This window comes from Symphalangus syndactylus, chromosome 9 (genome assembly GCF_028878055.3).
Source record: "Symphalangus syndactylus isolate Jambi chromosome 9, NHGRI_mSymSyn1-v2.1_pri, whole genome shotgun sequence".
Taxonomy (NCBI): domain Eukaryota; kingdom Metazoa; phylum Chordata; class Mammalia; order Primates; family Hylobatidae; genus Symphalangus; species Symphalangus syndactylus.
The window spans coordinates 106,701,117-106,721,436 of record NC_072431.2 but is presented as its reverse complement, the minus strand read 5'-3'; the positions used below and the strand labels follow the sequence as shown (position 1 = coordinate 106,721,436).

At 51.2% G+C, this 20,320-nt stretch overlaps 1 protein-coding gene across 1 annotated transcript in view; it reads right to left on the bottom strand.

Moving 5' to 3' along the window:
* The window catches only part of SHB (SH2 domain containing adaptor protein B), a 151,931-nt gene extending 131,923 nt beyond the window's left edge, over positions 1-20,008 (bottom strand). The window contains exon 1 of the mRNA XM_055293640.2: positions 18,737-20,008. Within this exon, the coding sequence (XP_055149615.1) occupies positions 18,737-19,453 (717 nt within the window). The 5' untranslated portion in view covers positions 19,454-20,008. The remainder of the gene's footprint in view (positions 1-18,736) is intronic.
* Positions 20,009-20,320: the final 312 nt, after the last annotated feature.

Below are 20,320 nucleotides of genomic sequence, written 5' to 3'. Positions count from 1 at the left end.
TTAGCCGGGTGTGGTGAGGCGTGCCTGTAATCCCAGCTACTTGGGAGGCTGAGTCAGAAGAATCGCTTGAACCCAGGAGGCAGAGGTTGTGGTGAGCTATCGCACCACTGCACTCCAGCCTGGGCAACACAGCAAAACTCAGTCTCAAAAAAACAAACAAACAAAAAACAAAGCAAAAAAAAAAAAAAGAAAACAGGCTCAGAGAGGTCAAGTGACTTGCCCACAGTCACAGTCTGACCCTGAACCCAGGCTAACCCTGGGCAGAGCTCCTTCACTGGCCCACACTGCTACCCTCATAGGCCCCTGGGCAGGCCAGTATTTGAGCAGGTACCATGGGGACTTTCTTTTTTTTTTTTGGAGACAGAGTCTCGCTCTTGTTGCCCAGGCTGGAGTGCAGTGGTACAATCTCGGCTCACTGCAACCTCCGCCTCCCGGATTCAAGTGATTCTCCTGCCTCAGCCTACCAAGTAGCTGGGATTACAGGCACGTGCCACCACACCCGGCTAATTTTTGTAGAGACGAGGTTTCACCATGTTAGGTTGGTCTCAAACTCCTGACCTCAAGTGATCCTCCTGTCTTGGCCTCCCAAAGTGCTGGGATTACAGGCATAAGCCACTGCGCCCAGCCAACATTTAAAAATTGAATGCATGATGATCTGAAACACAGCTTGGTATGGTCCCCAAGCCTCACCCTGTAATCTTAAATCCACCTGTCAATGTCTTGACCATCCAACCCCAGAACCGATGCAGGGACATGTCATAGTCCTTCAGCAAAAGGGCTCAAGTAGTCTTTCTTTTATTCAGCAATGGGAAAGGTCCCCTTCTACCACTAAAGAACTAAGCGGCAGAAAATGCCATGTCCCAATTAAGTCTAAGGAATAGACTTAATAATGACAATCCAATTTGCTCATCTCTGAATTTAGACTATGAATGCAAGGTTACCTTAGATTTCACATTCAAACAAACCTTTGAAATTCAAATATATGGATCTTTTAAGGCAGCCAGGCCTCTTTCTGCAAGGGAAGCCCTGATTTCCCTTTTTGGGATTTTTTTTAAAGAAAAGTCTGGGAAGACACAAGACCGTATGAACAAAATATATGTTTTGTTTCAGTACCCTTCACAGATCTAAAGTCCCTTCCCCATAACTACGAAGGTGGCTGTCAGAAATGTCCAAGCATACAATGACTCTCTAAATGAATGAATGTATACAACTGAAATTTACTTTCAGAGTAAGAAATGCTTGAATATATATGGAACTAGAAGCCACCTAATGTTAAGAAATCCAATACTCTTAAGTGTCTGCTAGTTTGTAGAAAAAAGATGTAATCAGAAGAAACCATCAAAAGCAAAGGGTAAGATATTTTCTAGGATAATCATTCCCAAAAAGGCCAGGCAGATATAAAAAAAGAGAAAGATTTCTAATTTGGGGGTGACGGGAGAAAACTGAACAGTATAAAACACACAAAAAAGAACGTGCCTTCACACCTCAACCACTGACTACAATCTTTTACTACCAAACTGCTTATTTAGCATCTTCTGAGTTGTCACAATTTCTGCTTCCACTGGAGGCTTCAAGTCTAATCATCTGTAAGGATTCCTTAAAACAAATAGTTTGCCTGGATAAAGAAAAGTTTCTCTGCCTTTTCAAAACCACTTCTACCCTAGTTTGCAGGTGACAAAGAATCTGAGTCAAAGTTGCACATAAAATTCAAGGCAGGCCAGGTGGGGTGGCTCATGCCTGTAATCCCAGCACTTTGGGAGGCTGAGGCGGGTGGATCACGAGGTCAGGAGATGGAGACCATCCTGACCAACATGGTGAAACCCTGTCTCTACTAAAAAATAACAAAAATTTAGCTGGGCATGGTGGCGCATGCCTGTAATCTCAGCTACTTGGGAGGCTGAGGCAGGAGAATCGCCTGAACCAGGGAGTCAGAGGTTGCAGTGAGCCAAGATCGCGAACTGCACTCCAACCTGGTGACAGAGTGAGACTCCGTCTAAAAAAAAAAAAAAAAAAATTCAAGGCAGAGGGACAAAGGGCAAGTAGGCAAGACCTCAAAGCATGCCCGGGTTGAGTGTCTGCACTTTGACAACCTTCAGGCCCAAGGCCTGGGAATATCATCCAGGCTGTGACAGCGTTCTCAGCTGTCCTGTGGGTGACAAGGAAGTGATGACACCAACTCCCACCATCTCGTCACTTCACAGTCACACGACAGATGGCTTTCAGATGATCCAGAGCCCCACAGAAGCCCGGCAAGCAGGAGCTGACTGATGGCAACATTATTCCTAGATCTTTACAAAGCGTTTCTTCTGAGCCTGTAAAGCGAGCTCTGCCGGCCAGAGTAGCCCTCTGATGGAGTGGTGAATGCGTAAGGAATTGTCCAGGGATCCTCAAGGGGCTCTTTGACTGAGCCCAGCAAACATCTTCATCAAGGCTGACGTTTCTTTCCCTCTGGGGACCTAAAGCAGGCTGAGCACTTACTATTTTTCAAAGAGCTTCTCCCTGAGAGGACCTCCTCTGAAGGTCAGCATCCCGCATTGGCTCAGAGCCCTGGTTTTCCCTTTCCCCTCTTGCACTGCTGCCTTCTGAAGACTTCAACTACGACGCCAGCAACTTTACATGGCTTCTTTCTAACTGCCATCGTTTGCCTGGACATCCTGGAATGCCTCTTAACTCCACGAGGTGCTGCCATCAGATGGGAGAGCTCCATCTCAAGGGCAGGTGACTAGCTCTGTCCACCCCAAGAACACACACGGCCCCCTCCCCCATCTCCTTAGTCCCCCACATCTTTCCTCATGGATGGGCTGCTCGGTAGCTCTGTCCTTTCCTGCTCCATGTTTCAGCAGAAACAAGCAGTCTGACTTGTACAAGGCCTCCTCCGCCCAACTCTGCGACCAGCAGGGCCATTCCTGGCCCAGACTCCGTGACCCCAGCACATGTTCCGTCTGGCTCTGACAGAATGTGGACAAATGCTCTGATGGACTGAGTAACTCACAAACTCCCACAGAGGATGTCTAGGCTATTGACAGAAAAATCTATCCTCCTGACAAGTGCTCAGTCAATTTCTCTCGATTGCCCAGTGTCATCTGAGAGCTGCCTGAGCAGTCAGTTGCAGTATTTCAGGCCCTTGGTGCCTCTACCTAAAGCATTCCATGTCCTCCTAACTGGGTCCCCACCTCCATGCCCAGCTTAGAGCCCTCCCACCCCCACCCCTTTCTAACTATCCCCTCAGGCTACAGACATACAGGTGTCCCTAAAGCATGAGGCTGACCCTTTTGCTCCCTCCCTCCACCACCTTTCATTACCCACAGAATTAAGACCAAACTGTGGCCTGGCCCTGAAGGCCTTCCCACACCTGGCTTCTCCTCCATCATCTACTAGGGACCATTCAGAGGGCCCCTCTCTCAGGATGTCCTCCTCACATCCAGCAATCTCTAAATATCCAGATCCTCCTTATGCATGAAGGCCCAGTTCCCATGCCGCCTCCTCCATGAAGCCTTCCTTGATGCCCCTTTGGCAGTATTGTCCTGAGAATGCCTATGGAGAGTACCTGGCCCAAACTAGACACTTTATCGACAGTAGAGACCTATGGTTTCTAAATGGCCATCAGCTGACACAGAGCTGACCCCTGTCACTGTCCCTTGTATCTGTGTAACATAGACTAACTGCCTGGCTGGAACCCCAGCTCCTGCTCTGCCCACTACTAGCAGTGTCATCTACGATAAGATACAAACTTGTTGCCGGGCGCGGTGGCTCACGCTTGTAATCCCAGCACTTTGGGAGGCCGAGGCGGGCGGATCACGAGGTCAGGAGATCGAGACCACGGTGAAACCCCGTCTCTACTAAAAATACAAAAAATTAGCCGGGCGTGGTGGCGGGTGCCTGTAGTCCCAGCTACTCGGAGAGGCTGAGGCAGGAGAATGGCGTGAACCCGGGAGGCGGAGCTTGCAGTGAGCCGAGATTGCGCCACTGCACTCCAGCCTGGGTGACAGAGCGAGACTCCGTCTCAAAAAAAAAAAAAAAAAAAAAAAAGATACAAACTTGTTTGCCTCAGTTTCTCCATCTGCAAAATCAGACTCTTTTTTTTGAGACGGAGTCACTCTCTGTTGCCCAGGCTGGGGTACAGTGGCGTGATCTCAGCTCACTGCAACCTCCACCTCCCAGGTTCAAGCAATTCTCCTGACTCAGCCTCCCAAGTAGCTGGGACTACAGGCGCTTGCCACCATGCCCAGCTAATTTTCTGTATTTTTAGTAGAGACGTGGTTTCACCATGTTAGCCAGGATGGTCTACATCTCCTGACCTCGTGATCTGCCCACCCCAGTCTCCCAAAGTGCTGGGATTACAGGTGTGAGCCACCCCACCCAGCCAAAATGGGACTCTTAATAGAACTTGCCTCCTATGGGGTGTTGTGGGCATCAGTGAGCTAACATACCTCAAGCTCTTAGAACAGAGTGGTGATCCCAGGTAAAGCTTAACCATAAGCAGACCCACCAAGATAAGGACAGGTTCACTTTTTGAGGACCACATCATCAGCCCAGACAGGGCAACCCCACTGACTTTACTGTGGCTATAGAAAGCCCAAAGTTCAAAGCTGGACCAAGGCCCAAGATACACAGGCCAACATAATATAAAACATTCATAAAGCTCTTCCTAAATGCTAGGCATTGTGCTCAGCCATTTCAACAAATGATTTTATTTAATCCTCACAATGACCCAATGTACTTCCCCAGAACCTCATCTCCCAAATGCCTTACCATCTGTAAAATGGGGATTCTCACAGCAACATCTCAAAGACACACAGTTAAGGATCAAGTACTGAAAGTGTTACCTATGGTGACACAGAGTGAATGGTCAGTAAACACCATCTATTACTATTTTACCTACATAGAAGATGGGGCATTCCAGGCCCACAGAATTTAATCACTTGTCCCAAGTTACTAAGCTTCCAAGCACCAGGGCTAGGATTTGAGCTCTGGACTTCCGACCGTAAAGCCAGTGAGTGTTTCGTGCCACCACAGTGGGACACACTTGGGTTCTGCTGTGTCTGGAGCAACAGCCCTGGGCTCCTGTGGTGTATGACCTTGTCAGCTAGCCCCCACAAGGGGCCAAGAACCAGGACAGGGAATGCCCAACCCCGACATCACACTGCTTTCAGCCAGGCAACCTCTGCTCCACTTGCTACCTACTCCTCTGGAATCCACTCCTGACAGCTCCTTTGCTGAGACTCCCCAAATCCACCTGGGAATCTGACCTTGTTCCCCATCCAGTCACGTGCCTGCACAGTTAACACCTCAGTGCCAACCTCAACTCACCCACTGGGAACCTGCTCTAGCCTATTACTTCGTGCCCACAGGAAGCTCCTAGACTTGGGCTCCATCAAGACCTCCACAGTTGTGACATCCTAAGGTCCTTGCCCTTAGCAGCTGGGATCCTGGCTGGGAATCTGGCTCTGTGGGCAGTGTTATAGCCTGCAGCTTCTCTCTGCCTTTGAAGATACAATCGCACATGTGAGGGTCCTTATGAGAGAGAAGCAAGGTTAGACTGGTTCTACTTGACCTTAGAGAGTCAAACCAAGACAGTAGTAGAATCTACAAAGAAAAAGAGTTCAACCAACAAAGTTCCTGTGAATACTAGGTGCTCAAAAAGCTAGAGTAAACATTAAAAAAAAAAAAAAAGTCAACCCCAGCTGTGCAAAGGTGGCTGGACAAAAGGTAACAAATCTCAACATTGGAAGTTTTCAACATGGATGGAAGAGAGTTGGATGGGGTGATCCCCAGCTGTCTGGGACACCAAAGGTCAAGGATAGCAGCTTTCTACCTTGGCTGCAGATCACATTCATCTGGGAGCTTCAAAAAATACTGATGCCCTGGCTCTATCTCCAGAAATTAATTAATCTGGGATGGGAGCCTAGGGAACTGAAATTTGTAAAATGCTATGCAGGTAATTTTACTGTGCTGCCAGGGCTGGTCCTGGGTTCAGTGACGTGATGTGAGTTAGGCAGACACCCTCAGCCTCTTAGAACCACAGTCATGTTCGGCAGTGTTCAGAAATCTGCATTTTTCCTGGATTTATTCCCCATGAACACTCCTGGACTTAATCTTTTCCTTTAATACCAATTTGTTAATGTCATCAACCTCACAGCAAACACTGCAGGATGGATTTTCCTAACACCAGCATGAGCCAGAAAAAGAGAAACAGGCTATGGTGGTCTGGAAAAAAATCTCTCACTGATTGAAGACACGGGACACCTGGGTTGATGGTGGACAGAAAACGGTGGGGTGCAGAGGAAGAACTTGGTGAATTATCATCACCTGGACTTTTTGCAGGTGTTAAAAAATTTGAGTGACCAAAATCGTGGGGCCCACACAGGCCACACCTTCAAATCCTACCCATTCTGAACTCTCCCACCAGCCACACCCACCTCAGCCCAAATGCTTATCTTGTCTGCTCAGGGAGTCATTTACCTGCCTGTCTACGCTGGCAATGAATTCCTCCCTCTCCAATACCCACTCCTGGGCTCTCAGCTAGAGCACCCAGGCTTAACTGTCTCTGATTGTTCCATAGCCCAGTGCTGGAATATGGTTGGATGACTGAACACTATACCCACTCTGTGAAAACTGAAACACTCGCTTGGCTCAAGCCACATGGGCAGGGCAGACCACCGTGACTGCCTCAAATACACCTAGACAGCCCAGCCTCCAGTATTAGAGGAGGATGCCGACTCCACCAGAGGCAAGACAAGGCTGTCTTGGCCACATCCCACCCACCACAGCAGGTTTGGCATTCTGCTGTGGTGGGTAAAGATGAAGCCCTAGTTAATACCTAGTTAACTTTTCTCAGATGTCAGGAGTTGAATGTGTAATAAGCGCACGGGTATCTGCAGAAGAAAGGGGTCATTTTATAAAGACAGGCCTTCATCATCATTATCATAATCACTGATGAGACCTAAACACTGTCAGGGCAAGATGGAGTCAAAATATTTAAGTTTCAAAAGGTACCTGAAGATCGTGAGCAAGCAATACAGGGTGCCCAGAAACACACTAGCCATTTGGAAAATAAGATGACAACCTTACCTCATACAATGAAATCAAACTCTAGGGGGATGGAAATTTTAATGTAAAAAAAAAAAATCCATCAAAGTATTAGAAGAAAATATAAATACTAGAGTAGAGAAGACTTCGTTTTTTTGAGACAGAGTCTTGCTCTGTCTTCCAGGCTGGAGTACACTGGCGCAATCTCAGTTCACTGCAACCTCTGTCTCCTGGGTTCAAGCAATTCTCGTGCCTCAGCCTCTGAAGTAGCTGGGACTACAGGGGCATGCCACCACACCCAGGTAATTTTCTGTATTTTTAGTAGAGATGGGTTTTTGCCATGCTGCCCAGGCTGGTCTTGAATCCTGAGCTCATGTGATCCACCCGCCTCAGTCTCCCAAAGTGCTGGGATTATAGGCATGAGCCACCGTGCCCAGACGGGAAGACTTTTCTCAGCAGCATGCTCAAGAAATCATGAAGGTGGAGACTGATTAAATAGAAAACAATTCATTGTAACCAACAACAATTGCCATATATAGAACCAAAAGGCAAATTACAAACTTTAAAAGATATTCTGCAACCCAAATGGCAGGCAAGGGGCTGCCATTGTTAATCCACAAAGAGTTCTTACAAATCAACAAAGAAAACTCTGCAGCAGAAAAGGATGAACAGATGATAAACAGTTTTGGAAAAGCAACACAAATGGTCAACATACATTTGCACCAGGAATCCAGGAAACTGCAAATGCAACTAACTCGCATTAGAATTCCCAGGATTGTGTGAGAAGGGTAAAACAGGTGTCAACTTGTAAGGTCTTTCTAGAACACAATTTGAAAGTATGTATCAAACTTTTTACTGTCTTATCCAACAATTCTCAGAATCAATCTCAAGGAAATAATCACAGATCTATGCAAAGAATTAAGTTACAAAGATGTTCATTACGGCACTGTTAAATTGGTGAAAACGAGGAAAAGCCTAACATATGAACAGAATACAATGCAGCTATTAAATTACAGTTGTTAAATATTTAAGCTATTGTAGACATCTTTCCATGTCTTTACGTTTAAAAAAAATAGACAGTATCACTTAATTTTTGTGGAGGGAAAAATAAACATATATATATATATATATATATATATATATACTGAAAAATGGCTAGATGAAAAAGTAGTAAAATGTTAATGGTGGTTTCTTTCAATTACAGAATTAGGGTTGGTTTCTGAGTTTTGCTTACTTATTATTTTCTATACCAAACTTGTCATAATTTTGTTATAAGGGGTAAAAAGTCAAAAGATAAATGTGGAACTACAGCTCAAAATGCAAGCTGGCCCCTTTCTGAGGAACCGGCTCAGAGCACAGACAACTTGCAAGGGCCCCACAAAGGGCAGGTAGGCACCGCGCCATTCCGCAAATGCCATGCAGTCCCCAATCACATGTGTGGCTTTGGAATGCACCAGAGGGATTACCCGGCTGTCTGGCTTTCTGGGAGTGCACGTCCAACAAAATGGTCAAGTTTCACTGTTAAGAACTTTCTGATGATTTTCATTTTTAGAATTTAGCCGTGGCCTGGAGAAACCTGCAAACTCTCGTTCCTCCTAGTTCTGTTTGCATTCTCCCCATAGCCCATGTACCAGTGAACCCACAATATAAGGTACCACTTCCTATCAGAAGCAGCCAGCAATGAAATGCTCTGCTGAGCAAAACAGTGGCTGCTCCAGCCCTGTCCCTGGAGACTTAATCACTGCACTGTCTCCACCCTCCTGTGGTGCCCAGCTCAGCCATGCAACATAGCAGGTGGCCTCTTTTGAGTTAGGAGTATTGGGGCAATTTCAGACCAGTGGCAGGCAGGGCCCGGCCCCTTGCCATCTTTCTCTATCCCTGGCAAATACACCATGGCATGCCCCAAGCTCTGGCCACCCCTGACTGCACACAGCAGAGTTCCCCTTCCAATCTCAGCCACTGTAGATGGGATCCCCTCTATCTTGGATGCCCCATCCACACCTTCCTCTGGACCCATCTCCAATAAGTCCTCCTATTCCTGACCGTTTTCCCCATTTCCTCCCACAGACCCAGACAGAGGACCATCCATTTCTTCCCCGGGATCTCAGGCACCTCCTGGCCCCAGAGGGCAGGGCGTGTCGCACTCTGGACCCCTAGGCCTCAGCTGCTGAATGTACTTCATCAGTGGCTGCTCAGGACCAAAATCCTGCAGCCATCCTGGCTCTTCTCCCTCATCTCTGTCAGGAAATCCTGAGGCCCAATTTCACCACACACCGGAATCCGCCCTCTTCTCATTACCTGCTGTCAGAGCCCTGCTTCCAGTGGTCTGCCGGCTGGTGCCCTCTCTGCTCTAGAATCTCCAGAGCCACCCTTTAAAAACCCAAGTCAGATGCGTGGTTGGCTCCTCTGCTCAGAACCCTCTGCTGCCCCCATCTCATGCAGGGTTAGCGAGGAAGGCCTCTTCAATGCTTGTGAGGCCCGACATCCTCTGCCCCCCACCTCTCAGCCCTCAGCTGCCTTCACACCTCCTCCTCTCCGCTCAGTCATGTAGATCTCTGCATTGCTCCCTGAACCACCCAGGCATGCTACTGCCTCAGGCTTCTGCACTGTTCCTCTTCCCTCTGCCTGGAATGCCCTCCTCGGAGAGCGGGGTGGCTCATGCCATCACAAGCTTTAGCAAGGCCCTCTCTGAGCACCCACATAAAAAGCATCCCACCCCAAATTAATGTTTGCCCTCGCCTCTTTATTCCTCTTTACTTTCCTCCACAGTCCCTATCCCTGACGTAACTGTATTTACTTGACTCCTGTCACGAGAGAGCAAGCTCAGGGGAGCATAGACTCTTATCTACTTTGTTCGTGGCTCTATTCCCAGCACCTAAACAGAACAATCCCCAGCACATAGCAGGCTCTCAACAATGTCTACTGAATGAACGAATGAATGAATGAGAAGAAAGGACTTGGCATGGGCTCTCACAGCCCCACTGGGAACTCTGGGTCCAGGCTGTAAGTCAAGGCCCCGCAGTGGGCCAGGGGATCCGCTTCCCCCACCCACCCACCCACCTGTCGAGTCACTCTCCCCTCCTCGGCCAAGGGAAGCCCCTTTCTGACCAGGAGTATTACATGCTGCTTGGAAAACACCAGGCCTGAGTCACTCGCTAGGGCTCTAATTCTCTCTCCATCCCCTGGACCCACCTCCAAGATCCTTCCTTTACAGCATAATGGGAAATCCAGAGACAGCTCTCCTTGGAGAAAATGGAAAGGAACTGAATGATTTAGAGGAAAATTCAGTTCTTCCTGCCTCAGGAGTTAGGAAAGCTCAAACCCTCAGGAAGTTAGTGCCGCTGAAAGTGAAACACTAATAGAAATATTACTGGAAAATACCAAACAGGAAGGGAAGGAAAATTCCATTGTGGAAGCAAGGTCCTCTGTCGATGCTCCTTAATGGTCTCAGCAAAGTCTTTCAGAATCAAAACATGGGAAGAAGCGGAAATCAATCAGGCTGTCACCCTTCCTGTAGACTCCAGCTTCGGCCACGCCACCTCCACACCACCCCGGCACAAAGGGCACTGGCCTCAACACAAGGTCAACACACACAGCACATACTGGCCACCAGCTCTGCCTCTGCTGTGAGGCAGGGCAGAATGCACTCCTCCCCATGAGCCTCTGTTTCTCTATCTGCAAAAGGGAGATTACAGCCCCTTCCTCACAGAGTGGCTCTGAGAAGCAAACAAATTACCGGTGTGAAAGTGCCCTTTAAGCTGTGGAATACTTACATAAATGTTGGAATCAGTCACTTCTACCATGCCAACAGAGGGGATATTTTACAAAGAGTAAGTCAAGCCACAAATAAGGCAGAGACAATAGAGCAAATACAGGCATGGGATTGTGCAGCTTGAGATAGTATGGCACAGTGGTTACAAACAGATGCTGGATCTGGCTTCACATCTCATCTCTGCCACTTACTGGCTGTCTGACTTTATTATTATTTTTTTTTTTACTGAGATAGAGTCTCACTCTGGTGCCCAGGCTGGAGTGCAGTGGCCCGATCTCAGCTCACTACAACCTCTGCCTCCTGGGTTCAAGCGATTCTCCCACCTCAGCCTCCCAAGTAGCTGGGATTACAGGCGTGTGCCACCACGCCGAGCTAATTTTTGTATTTTTAATAGAGACGGTGTTTCACCATGTTGGCCAGGTATCCAACTCCCGACCTTAGGTGATCCACTTCGGCCTCCCAAAGTGCTGGGATTACAGGAAGTGCTGGGATTACAGGCATGAACCACCACGCCTGGCCGACCTGACTTAGACAAGTGACTTAACCTGTCTGTGCCTTGGTTTCCTCATATGTAAAAATGAGAATAGAAGTAGCAACAGTAGTAGCTACCTCAAAGGACTGTCGTGAGGAGTAAAGTTACATACAAAGCACACAGAACTGCACCTAGCTCAGAGTATGTATAATAAAAGCATTAGCTATTACTGTAGTGGAAAACTCCCTTAATTCAAGTGATTGTACTTTTTTTACTCAAATACCTCCTCCTCACCCTGCATCTCCTGTGGCTCCATGAAATCAAGGCCCTGCCCAGAACAGTCTCTGTGCCAAGATGGCTTTTGGCTCACCCACACCACTTTATTTACAGATAAATTCTGACATACAGATGTGGGTTTCAACTTTGGTTCCTGTGTCCTCAACCAAAAGATAAGCTTTTCAGGGGCGGGCACTATCCACGCCCTGGTTCATCCCTGTATCCACACAGCTCCTGACGGTGGCCTGCATACAGCAATCCCCCAGTCAGCACAGGCCAAATGAAAGTTATGAAGTCAGAGACGACCACCACCTTTGTCCTGCGGAAAATGCACAGCCTTCTGGGCACAGTGGCTCACACCTGTAATCCCAGCACTTTGGGAGGCCAAGGCGGACGGATCACTTGAGCCCAGGAGTTTGAGATCAGCCTGGGCAATAAAAAAATACAAACATTAGCTGGGTGTGCTGGCATGTGCCTGTAGTCCCAGCTACTTGAGAGGCTGAGGTGGGAGAATCGCCTGAGCCTGGGAAGTTGAGGCTGCAGTGAGCTGTAATCGTGCCACTCACTCCAGTATGGGGGACAGGAGTGAGATCCTGTCTCAAAAAAAGAAATAGAAAATGCACCACCCCTACCGCCACCATCAACCAACCTCACAAAGCCACAGGGTGTGTTGCTGTCAGCCAGCCAGCATGCGAGCTCTGTTGGAAAGTCACACGTCCCAGTTTATTTTCTAGGGCCAAGCCTGACCTACCCGTTCCCCGCAGGCCACCACTTCTGGGATCTCCCAGCACAAGCTAAACTAATCAGGGGAAGGCTTGACCACAGGCAAGTTAGACCTTGCTGACTGATCAGAGGAAACCACAGCTGTTTCAGATTTGACTTCTAAAGCTAATTTTTATGGGTCAGAAATGCTCTGGGGGCAAAGAGAGGATAGGGTCAAGTCACGGGGGTTAAGCCCTGGGGTAATCAGTCATGTTCTGAGATTGTCAGATTAGAGAGGACAGTCACCTGATCTCCTTCAAGGAAACTTAAGTTCTTTGTTGATCAGGGCCAATGTACCACCAGTCTCTTCCTCCAAACAGAGCACACACAGCCTGGCGAATCCTTGAAGGGAAGGAATGCTTGGTGTTAGAATGAGAAGACATGACAGTTACAAGACTCACGTTTTGTGCAGCTGTCCCTTGGGATGTGCCAACTCTGTGCTCAGAATTTCTCTATAAAATAACTCAAGTGCTGCATTAACATCTCATTTCTGGAACTCTGAGGCAGATGGGAGACAGAGAAACAGAAAAGCCAGCTCTAGGGCCTCTTCTAGGGACACCAAAGCAAAGGCTGAAAGCAGAGAAATTAGGGCAGAGGGATGCAAGAAGAGTAGCATTAAATAAAGGGGAGGAGGAGACATGTAACACATATTCCAGTAAATATCCAAGTCTTATACTGCTTATTTCCATTGAAACCACGGAAAATAGAGGAAGCATATAGGTTTTGAACTCAAGACCGCACTGGTGTGATCCTTGCTCTATCACTTTGCAGCTGTGTGACTTTAGGCAAGTCATCAACCTCTCTAAGCCTCAGTTTCTTTATCTGGAATATGGGGATAAGGTAGATGATGGCACTGAAGGCCATAATTAATGGCTTGCCTGTATCCCTGCCCTTTGCCATGGGACACTGCAGCTCCTCCTCTCTCCTTGAATTGTGGCTGGTCTTATGATTTGCTTTAGAAGGGTCAGCATGCCAGTTTCCAACCTCAAGAGACCTTATGCGTTCCTGCTTTTTCTTGGAACCCTGCTGCCATCATATGAACATGTGCTGGAGGAGGAGAGACTACACGGAACAGAGCTGAATTGTTGCAGCCCAAGGCCATCCTAAACCAGCCCACCAAACACGTAAGCAAGCCTAGCCAGAATCAGCAGGGCTGCATACCCACCCCACCCCCAGTGACTGCAAAGGCATGAGTGAGCCCAACTGAGACCAGAAAAATGACTCAGATATGCAGGCTCGTGGCTATAATAAAACCTTATCATTTAAAGCAGGGGTTGGAAGCTAGAGCGCACAGGCCAGCTGCCTGTTTTTGTAAATAAAGTCTTATTGGGATACAGCTGTTCCCATTAATTTCCATATTGTCTATGGCTGCTTTCAAGCTACAGTGGCAGAGCTGAAGAGCTACGATAGAGACAGCATGGCCCACAATCAAACCACCGGCGTTTTGGGGTGATTTGTTATGTAGCAACAGCTAATACAGTACCCAAGCCTCTCCTAGTGGGACGGTGAGGATTAAATGACCGATTGAGTGGTTACTATGAAGCCTGGAGAATGTATTTCCCTTCTGGGGAATCAACCAGGAAAAACTGGATTTGATACGCAGCATTTCTCTCACACTGCTTTCAGGGGATGGGACTTCAAAGGGGAAAGTGTCCCAAGCCAAACCACAGCTATCAAGTGCGACCCTGACCTTTTCATTAATGACATTTTAAGAACTGGAGAATGTGGCTGTTCATCAAATGGGAATGACTGACAACTCATGTTTGACCCCGGCTTCAACCAAGCCCTACATCAATGATTTTATGTGAAACAGGACAAATGATAATTCACAACTCCGCAGCAAGGCACATGAGACTTTCTTCCCTTTGTGGGCTCCAACCTCCTTCTGCAGTCTCCCGCCACACCTGCCCTGCTGCCCCCAGCCATCCTCTCCAGCCTCCAGGCCATGGCACAGGCTGCTTTATTCCTTCTGCATGAAAAGCCCTCTTCCCCACTCCCCTGCCTTGGGAATTCCCACTCAGCCTTCTACACTCAGCTCAAGAGTGACCTTCTCCTGAAGGCCCTCTTTGGCTTCCCAGCCAAGTTCAGGCCCTCCCGGCCCTCTGCACACACTTCTGGCATTCCTTGGGTTGTGATAGTGTCTCTCTGGTTGTATCTGTCTCCCTGACTAGACCGGGAGAAGCTGGTATTCAACTGCAAACTGAGAAGCTTCCTTTTTGGAAAGTTAGCCACCACTTACTTCTCTCTGAATTCCCTCTGCCTAGCAGGCAGTTTAGAAACTGTTTGCTGAATGTTTAAAAAAAAAAAAAGTTAGACATGATATTATTTATTCTGTAACTATGGAAAAGTGTTATTTAACTCAACTCTGGATGCTGACAAAATATAAAGTGTTGGTACACATTAGTATGTATTTAAAACCTGGGAAAACTGATGTCATGATGCTCCTGACTTATGGTGGAAACAACATTTATTTAATTATAGTAAAAGAAACAAGACTTCAGCAGAAAATATAACTGGATGAGACCTGTTTGGCTGCACAAAAGGAGACCTACCAAAGTAACTGGCCTCTTTTGTCATCATTTTTTTTTTATAAAGCACAACTTGAAGGAATACTGTGTCTACCTATTCCAGTTTCGTTTTCTCATCCCAGGAGCTCAGGCCCTCACCGTCTCTCACCAGAACAACAACTGTCCCCTAACCTTGATCCTATTTTCCCCGGATTTTGGCAGCTGTTTATAGCCTGGATGTCCCTCCACCATTGCTCTGAGTACATCCCTTCCCTGGCTCAACAACCTTCAAGGTCTCCCCTGTGGGGTCCAACTTCAAGCCCCTACCTCACTCACATTGTCATCTCTCATTCCCCAAACAAGGCCCAGCTGCATGAACATGCTGCTTTCCAAGAACAGGCCCCACATTGAGATTTTATACACATACACACACGTCTATGTTCACACACACGTATACACTTACATATACACACCCTGACACATAAGCACTCCTGCAACGTGCAGTCACCCTCTCCCCTGAGCTGAGATTCCACTTCCAACTCTAGATCCAGCGCAAAGCCACCTCCTAGGTGACAATCTTCCCAAATTCTCCAAGATAAAAACACTGGGAAACAAAGGATGAAATTCCTGTCAATCTCCTCCAGGGGCTCAGGCCAGAGATCATGGACAAGTCTCCTGCATCCTTCATTACCTCCCTCCTCACTCACACTTATACCAAGACATCTCTGAGCACAAAGTAAATGCTGGAAAAAGTGGGCTATGTTAGGGGAGAAACCAGTAGAGTAAGGCTAGTTTCTCTTCTAAATAATTCTAAATGGGAAAGTGGGCAGGGTGCTGTGGTTCTCACTTGTAATCCCAGCACTTCGGGAGGCCAAGGCGGGAGGATGACTTGAGCCCAGGAGCCTGGGCAACACAGAGAGACCTCACCTCTACAAATAAAAAAATGAGCCAGGCATGACAGTACACGGCCCCAGTTACTCAGGAGGCTAAGGCGGGAGGATTGCTCGAGCCTGGGAGGTTGAGGCTGCAGTGAGCCATAACTGCACCACTGCACTCCAGCCTAGGTGACAGAGTGAGACCTCTAACAATGGATAAAGGCTAAATGAGGTGCCAGACGTGGGTTTTCCTGGATCCATGAGTGAGGGGCAGAAGGAAGGCTGGATCTACAGTGTGCCTGGCCTCCCAAAAGCTGTCTGGCTGGAAATAATGTGAAAACAACTGCTTCCTGACTGCCTGATGGGGTGGAGGTGTGCTGGCCCAGGATCAGGAGGTAGCCACACACAGATGGCAGAAACAAGGGCATCCAGAGTCTCTGCATCCCAAGGCTGCCCTGACCAGAAGACCCAGAGGGACAGTTAAGGAGAAGCCACTGTTGCATGAGTGGTTTTCAAAGCATGGTCCCAGGACCCTCAGCCATTTCCCCTCAACCTGGGAAATGATGGAATGCAAACACTCAGGTCCCCCACCAGGCATGCTCAATCAGACACTGCAGGATGGGCCCCAGCAATCTGTTGTAACCAGCCCTCTAGGTGCACTAAAGTTTGAGGATCGCTGCACTATAACGCCCTGCTGACCCTCCCTGGCTGCCTCCTCCCTCCTGGGTAGAAAGAACATCTGGACAACTTCTCAAAAGATCAAAGGTCTCACAGTCACAACCTAGTAGGTGAAAAGGAGCCCAGAGAGACCTTCTAAAAAACCATATCTGATCACCACACTCTCGCAGCTAAATCCCTTCACAGGCCCCCTCTGTGCTTAGCTTACAAGGTCCTCCCTGATCCAGGCCCTGCCCAACTCTTAACCTCTCAATTTCAGCCACAAGGGACTTCACCTGCAGTTCCCTGAAGCACAGGGCTCTTCTCCAGCCAACGATGGTGACCACCCCTGCCTCACAATAATGGCCCTGCCTCCAAGGTGCACTCCTTGATGCCACATCCCCCAACCTCTCCCTTGCCCTTCATCCCTCCTGTAACCTTGTAACACAAGGTCTTATCATAGCACTCATCACCATCACGCCACTATGGCCTCTGTCATAGCGTTCACTGCAGAGGGTCCCTGCTCCAGCACCCAGCAGGGGAGGACACAGAGAAGATCCGTAAGAAATATCTGGTGATGAAAAGAAGTCAAGTCTTAAACATCTTGACATCCTGGCTATAAAACAAATCATTCCTCAGTGTTTGAAACAGTCTTAACTGTAACTGGGAAAAAATGTTTACTGAAGTTTTGAACCACTAGCAGTGGAAGAGAAAGGAGATCTGCCCACCTGGGGTGTGGCTGCAGGGTAACAAGGAGGATGCATAAAGTCCAGCGCAGTTGGCGGTGACCCTCTCGTGCCTTTTATATCCAAGACCTCCAGGTTTCCCCAGTGCCTGCACCAAGCCAAGCTTCAGCCATGCATAAGACTGCACCGAGCCTATCTGGTGTTTCCCTCACTGATCAAACACAAGCCCAGGGTCCCGGTGGCTCCCAGGGAAATCTGCCCCCTCTCCCAAAGCAGCTCCTAGGTAGCCACCTGGCTCCCAGCTAGTTGTCATCTAGGTGTGGCATCCTAGGTGCTTTAGAAACCCAGAGTCCAAGCTTCCGAGGCGTGCCCCAAACTGCCTCCAGGGAGAGGTGGGATCCTCCACGGACTGCCCATGCAGATCAAACAGGGGAGGGGATATTCTGGGGACCTCGGGGAGAGGAGGCCAGGCAGTAAAACTAGAGAAGGGACATTCCCTTCCTCCTCTCTCCTGGCAAACAAAAAAGATCCCTTTCCAAGCACCAGCTGGCAGGTAAGAGCCTGTCTCCCTCCTGTCTGGACATTCAGTCTAAAAGGAAGTCAGACTCTTAATCAGTCTCCCCCAGCCCAGGCCTGGGCAAAGGTTTACCTTTGGGGGAAGAAGGTAGGGAGAACAACAGCCACGCACCAGGGCGCTGAGAAGGAAGGAGCCCTTCTCCCACCGGGCCTCAGATTTAATCAAAACACTGCCTTCCACCAGAAGTAGACAGAACAAGTATTATTTTATGGGGGAAGGGGGGAGTGTGAAGGGGGAGGAGGGGGCCTAGTCTGGCTGTAATTAACTCGTCTGCTTCAAAGGGAGGGATCTAGATGGCCTAATGCGTTAGGAAGGGGGCTGTCACAAAGTCCCCCCGTGTTCCTGGGACCTTATGAGGTAGAGGTGAGGTCAGGAAGGAAGCAGGTGAGGATAGGAGGGGTGGGGTCTCCTTCCAGCCGGGCCTGATAGGCTGACCCCCTCCCGCGCGCAGCGGGAGGAACTGACGGGTTCGATAAGGTGCGCTCTTGCAGGCAGCGCATTTCAACCGGAAAAGCACGCGTGGAGGTTCCCGGAGCAGCTCCGGTACCAGGCAGCCCGGATTTGGAAACCTGGAGCTGGGGGTGGGGCGGGGCAGGGCCGAGCAGGGCAGCCGCGAGGGATTTACATATACACGCTGGAGACAGCCGGTCCGGATCTGCCACCAAGAATGCTGTGTAATATTGGGCGAGTCCCTTCCTTGCTCTGGACCTCAGTTCCCCACCTACAGCGTGAGCGGAGAGTGGAGGCTGGGGTAAGGGGTGTCAGGAGTCAAAGCTCTTTGAAGTCCTAGACAGCTCTGACTCTGACTTTACTCCTTGGCAGCCGCAAAGGCTGGCTGGGTCCGTCTTCCTGGGGCAAGGCTGGGCCGGGCGCTCTCGTTCGGGCTGTGGGCTCAGAGAGGGGACGTTCTGGGAGCAGCGGCGAAAGAGGTGGGGTGAGGAGGCCGCCAGTCCCAGGAAATGGGCGCGGGAGGGGGCAGAAGCGGGAAGCAGCACGCCAGCCCCGACCCAGGGTCCTAGGCCGAAGCTGAAGTAGAGACTCGACACCACAGCGGTGGGTACCTCGGTTTCCCCGTGCGCACCGTGGCTCTGGAACCTCGGGAAGAGGCCAAGGGGCACCTTACCTTGTCCTTCTTGCCGGCCCCGCTCTCCTCCGCGGCTGAGGCGGCGCACTTGTTGAGCAGTTTCTTGCCTCCGCAGGCCGTCGGGCTCCAGGTGCGGCCGCCCGCGCAGGCGCCCCCCAGGGGGTCCCCGGCCCCACCGCCCGCGGCGCTCTCCACTTTGATGAGGCGGTGCTTGGGGGAGATGTAGCGCACCTCGGCCGGCGTGGCGGGCCGCCGCTCGCTGCTGCTGCGGTAGAGGTGCGGAGAGCCGGAGGACGAGGACGAGGACGCGGCGGCCCCCGCGCCCGAGGAGGCGCAGCAACAGCCCGCCGCGCCCGACGCGGACGAGGCCGAGAAGGCGCGCTGGACCCCGCCTGGCTCCCCGCTGCCGCCGCAGTAGTCCAGGCGGCACATGGCGCGCAGTTTGCGCAGCGACGAGCCAGGCCCGTTGTAGGGGTCCTCGAAGTCTCGCTCCTTCTGCGCGCGGTAGGCGCGGATGAGGTCGCTGGTGCTGCCGCTGTCGTCGGGCAGCGAGCCCGAAGAGGCCGAGAAGCAGGAGGCAGTGGCCGGACCGCAGGACGCCGAGGCGGCAGAGGAGGCCTGCGGCACGGCTTGGGGGGGCTGCGAGGGCCGCTCGCCCCGGCGCCGCTGCTCGCGGTAGTCTGGCCGCGGCGGCTGCGGGGGGCTCTTGGTCTTGCTGTTGCCCAAGCTGAAGTACTTGTTTAGCCACTTGGCCATGGCGAGAGGCCGCCTAGGGCCGCGGCGCGGGAGCCCGGTCCGCCGCCGCGGCCATTCGGGGGCAGCGCTGCGGCGCAGGTCCCTCGGCGCCCCGGCCCCGGCGGGAGGCGTCCGGGGCGCCCGCTCCCGACGCCAAGTTCAAGTTCTCGCCGCCGCCGCCTCCTGCCGGCAGCTCTCTGGCTCCAGCAGCTGCAGCACCGCCCTCCGCCTAGCGCCGCCCGAGCTAGGGCTCTCGCGCCCCTCGTGGGCGCGTCTCATGGGGTCCCGGCCCACGGCCCGGGGGAGAGCAGAAGGTCCGAGCGCTCCACGCCGCGGACCCTGTGGCCGTACGCCCCCCGCCGTGGATCGCGCTCCTGCCCCGTCGGAGCCGCAGCCTCCGCCTTGGCCGGGATCCGCGGCTGCCGCGGGAACTTCTCGGCGTCCTCGGCTCCCTTCTTCCTTCCTGCGAGCGCTGGGGCGAGCTCGGCCCCGCAGCGGAGGAGAATGCGGCCGGGAGAGACAGCGAGCGACGGAGGGAGGCAGCCGGCGCCCGCGCGCCCGTGCCCGTCCCGGCGGCGCCTGTCGCTGCCACTGCCTCCGCCCCCCGAGCCGCCGCGTGTGTGACACTCAGGACGCCAGAGCCCGCCCCGCGTCGCCGCCCCGCCCTCTCGGAGCCCGCGCGCGCGCCCCGCCCCTCGCCCGCCCCCGCAGACCCAGCACCGCCCACCCCCGCGAGCCTGGCCCCGGGCGGCGGCCCAAGCCCCGCCCCCCTCGCGCCCGGGGCCCGGGTGGGCGCACCTCTCCGCTCTTGCACGCGCCACCTCCCGCGGCCGCCCTGGCGCCAGCACCAGGGTCGTGCCCCAGGGCGCTGGGGTCCCGCCGCGCAGC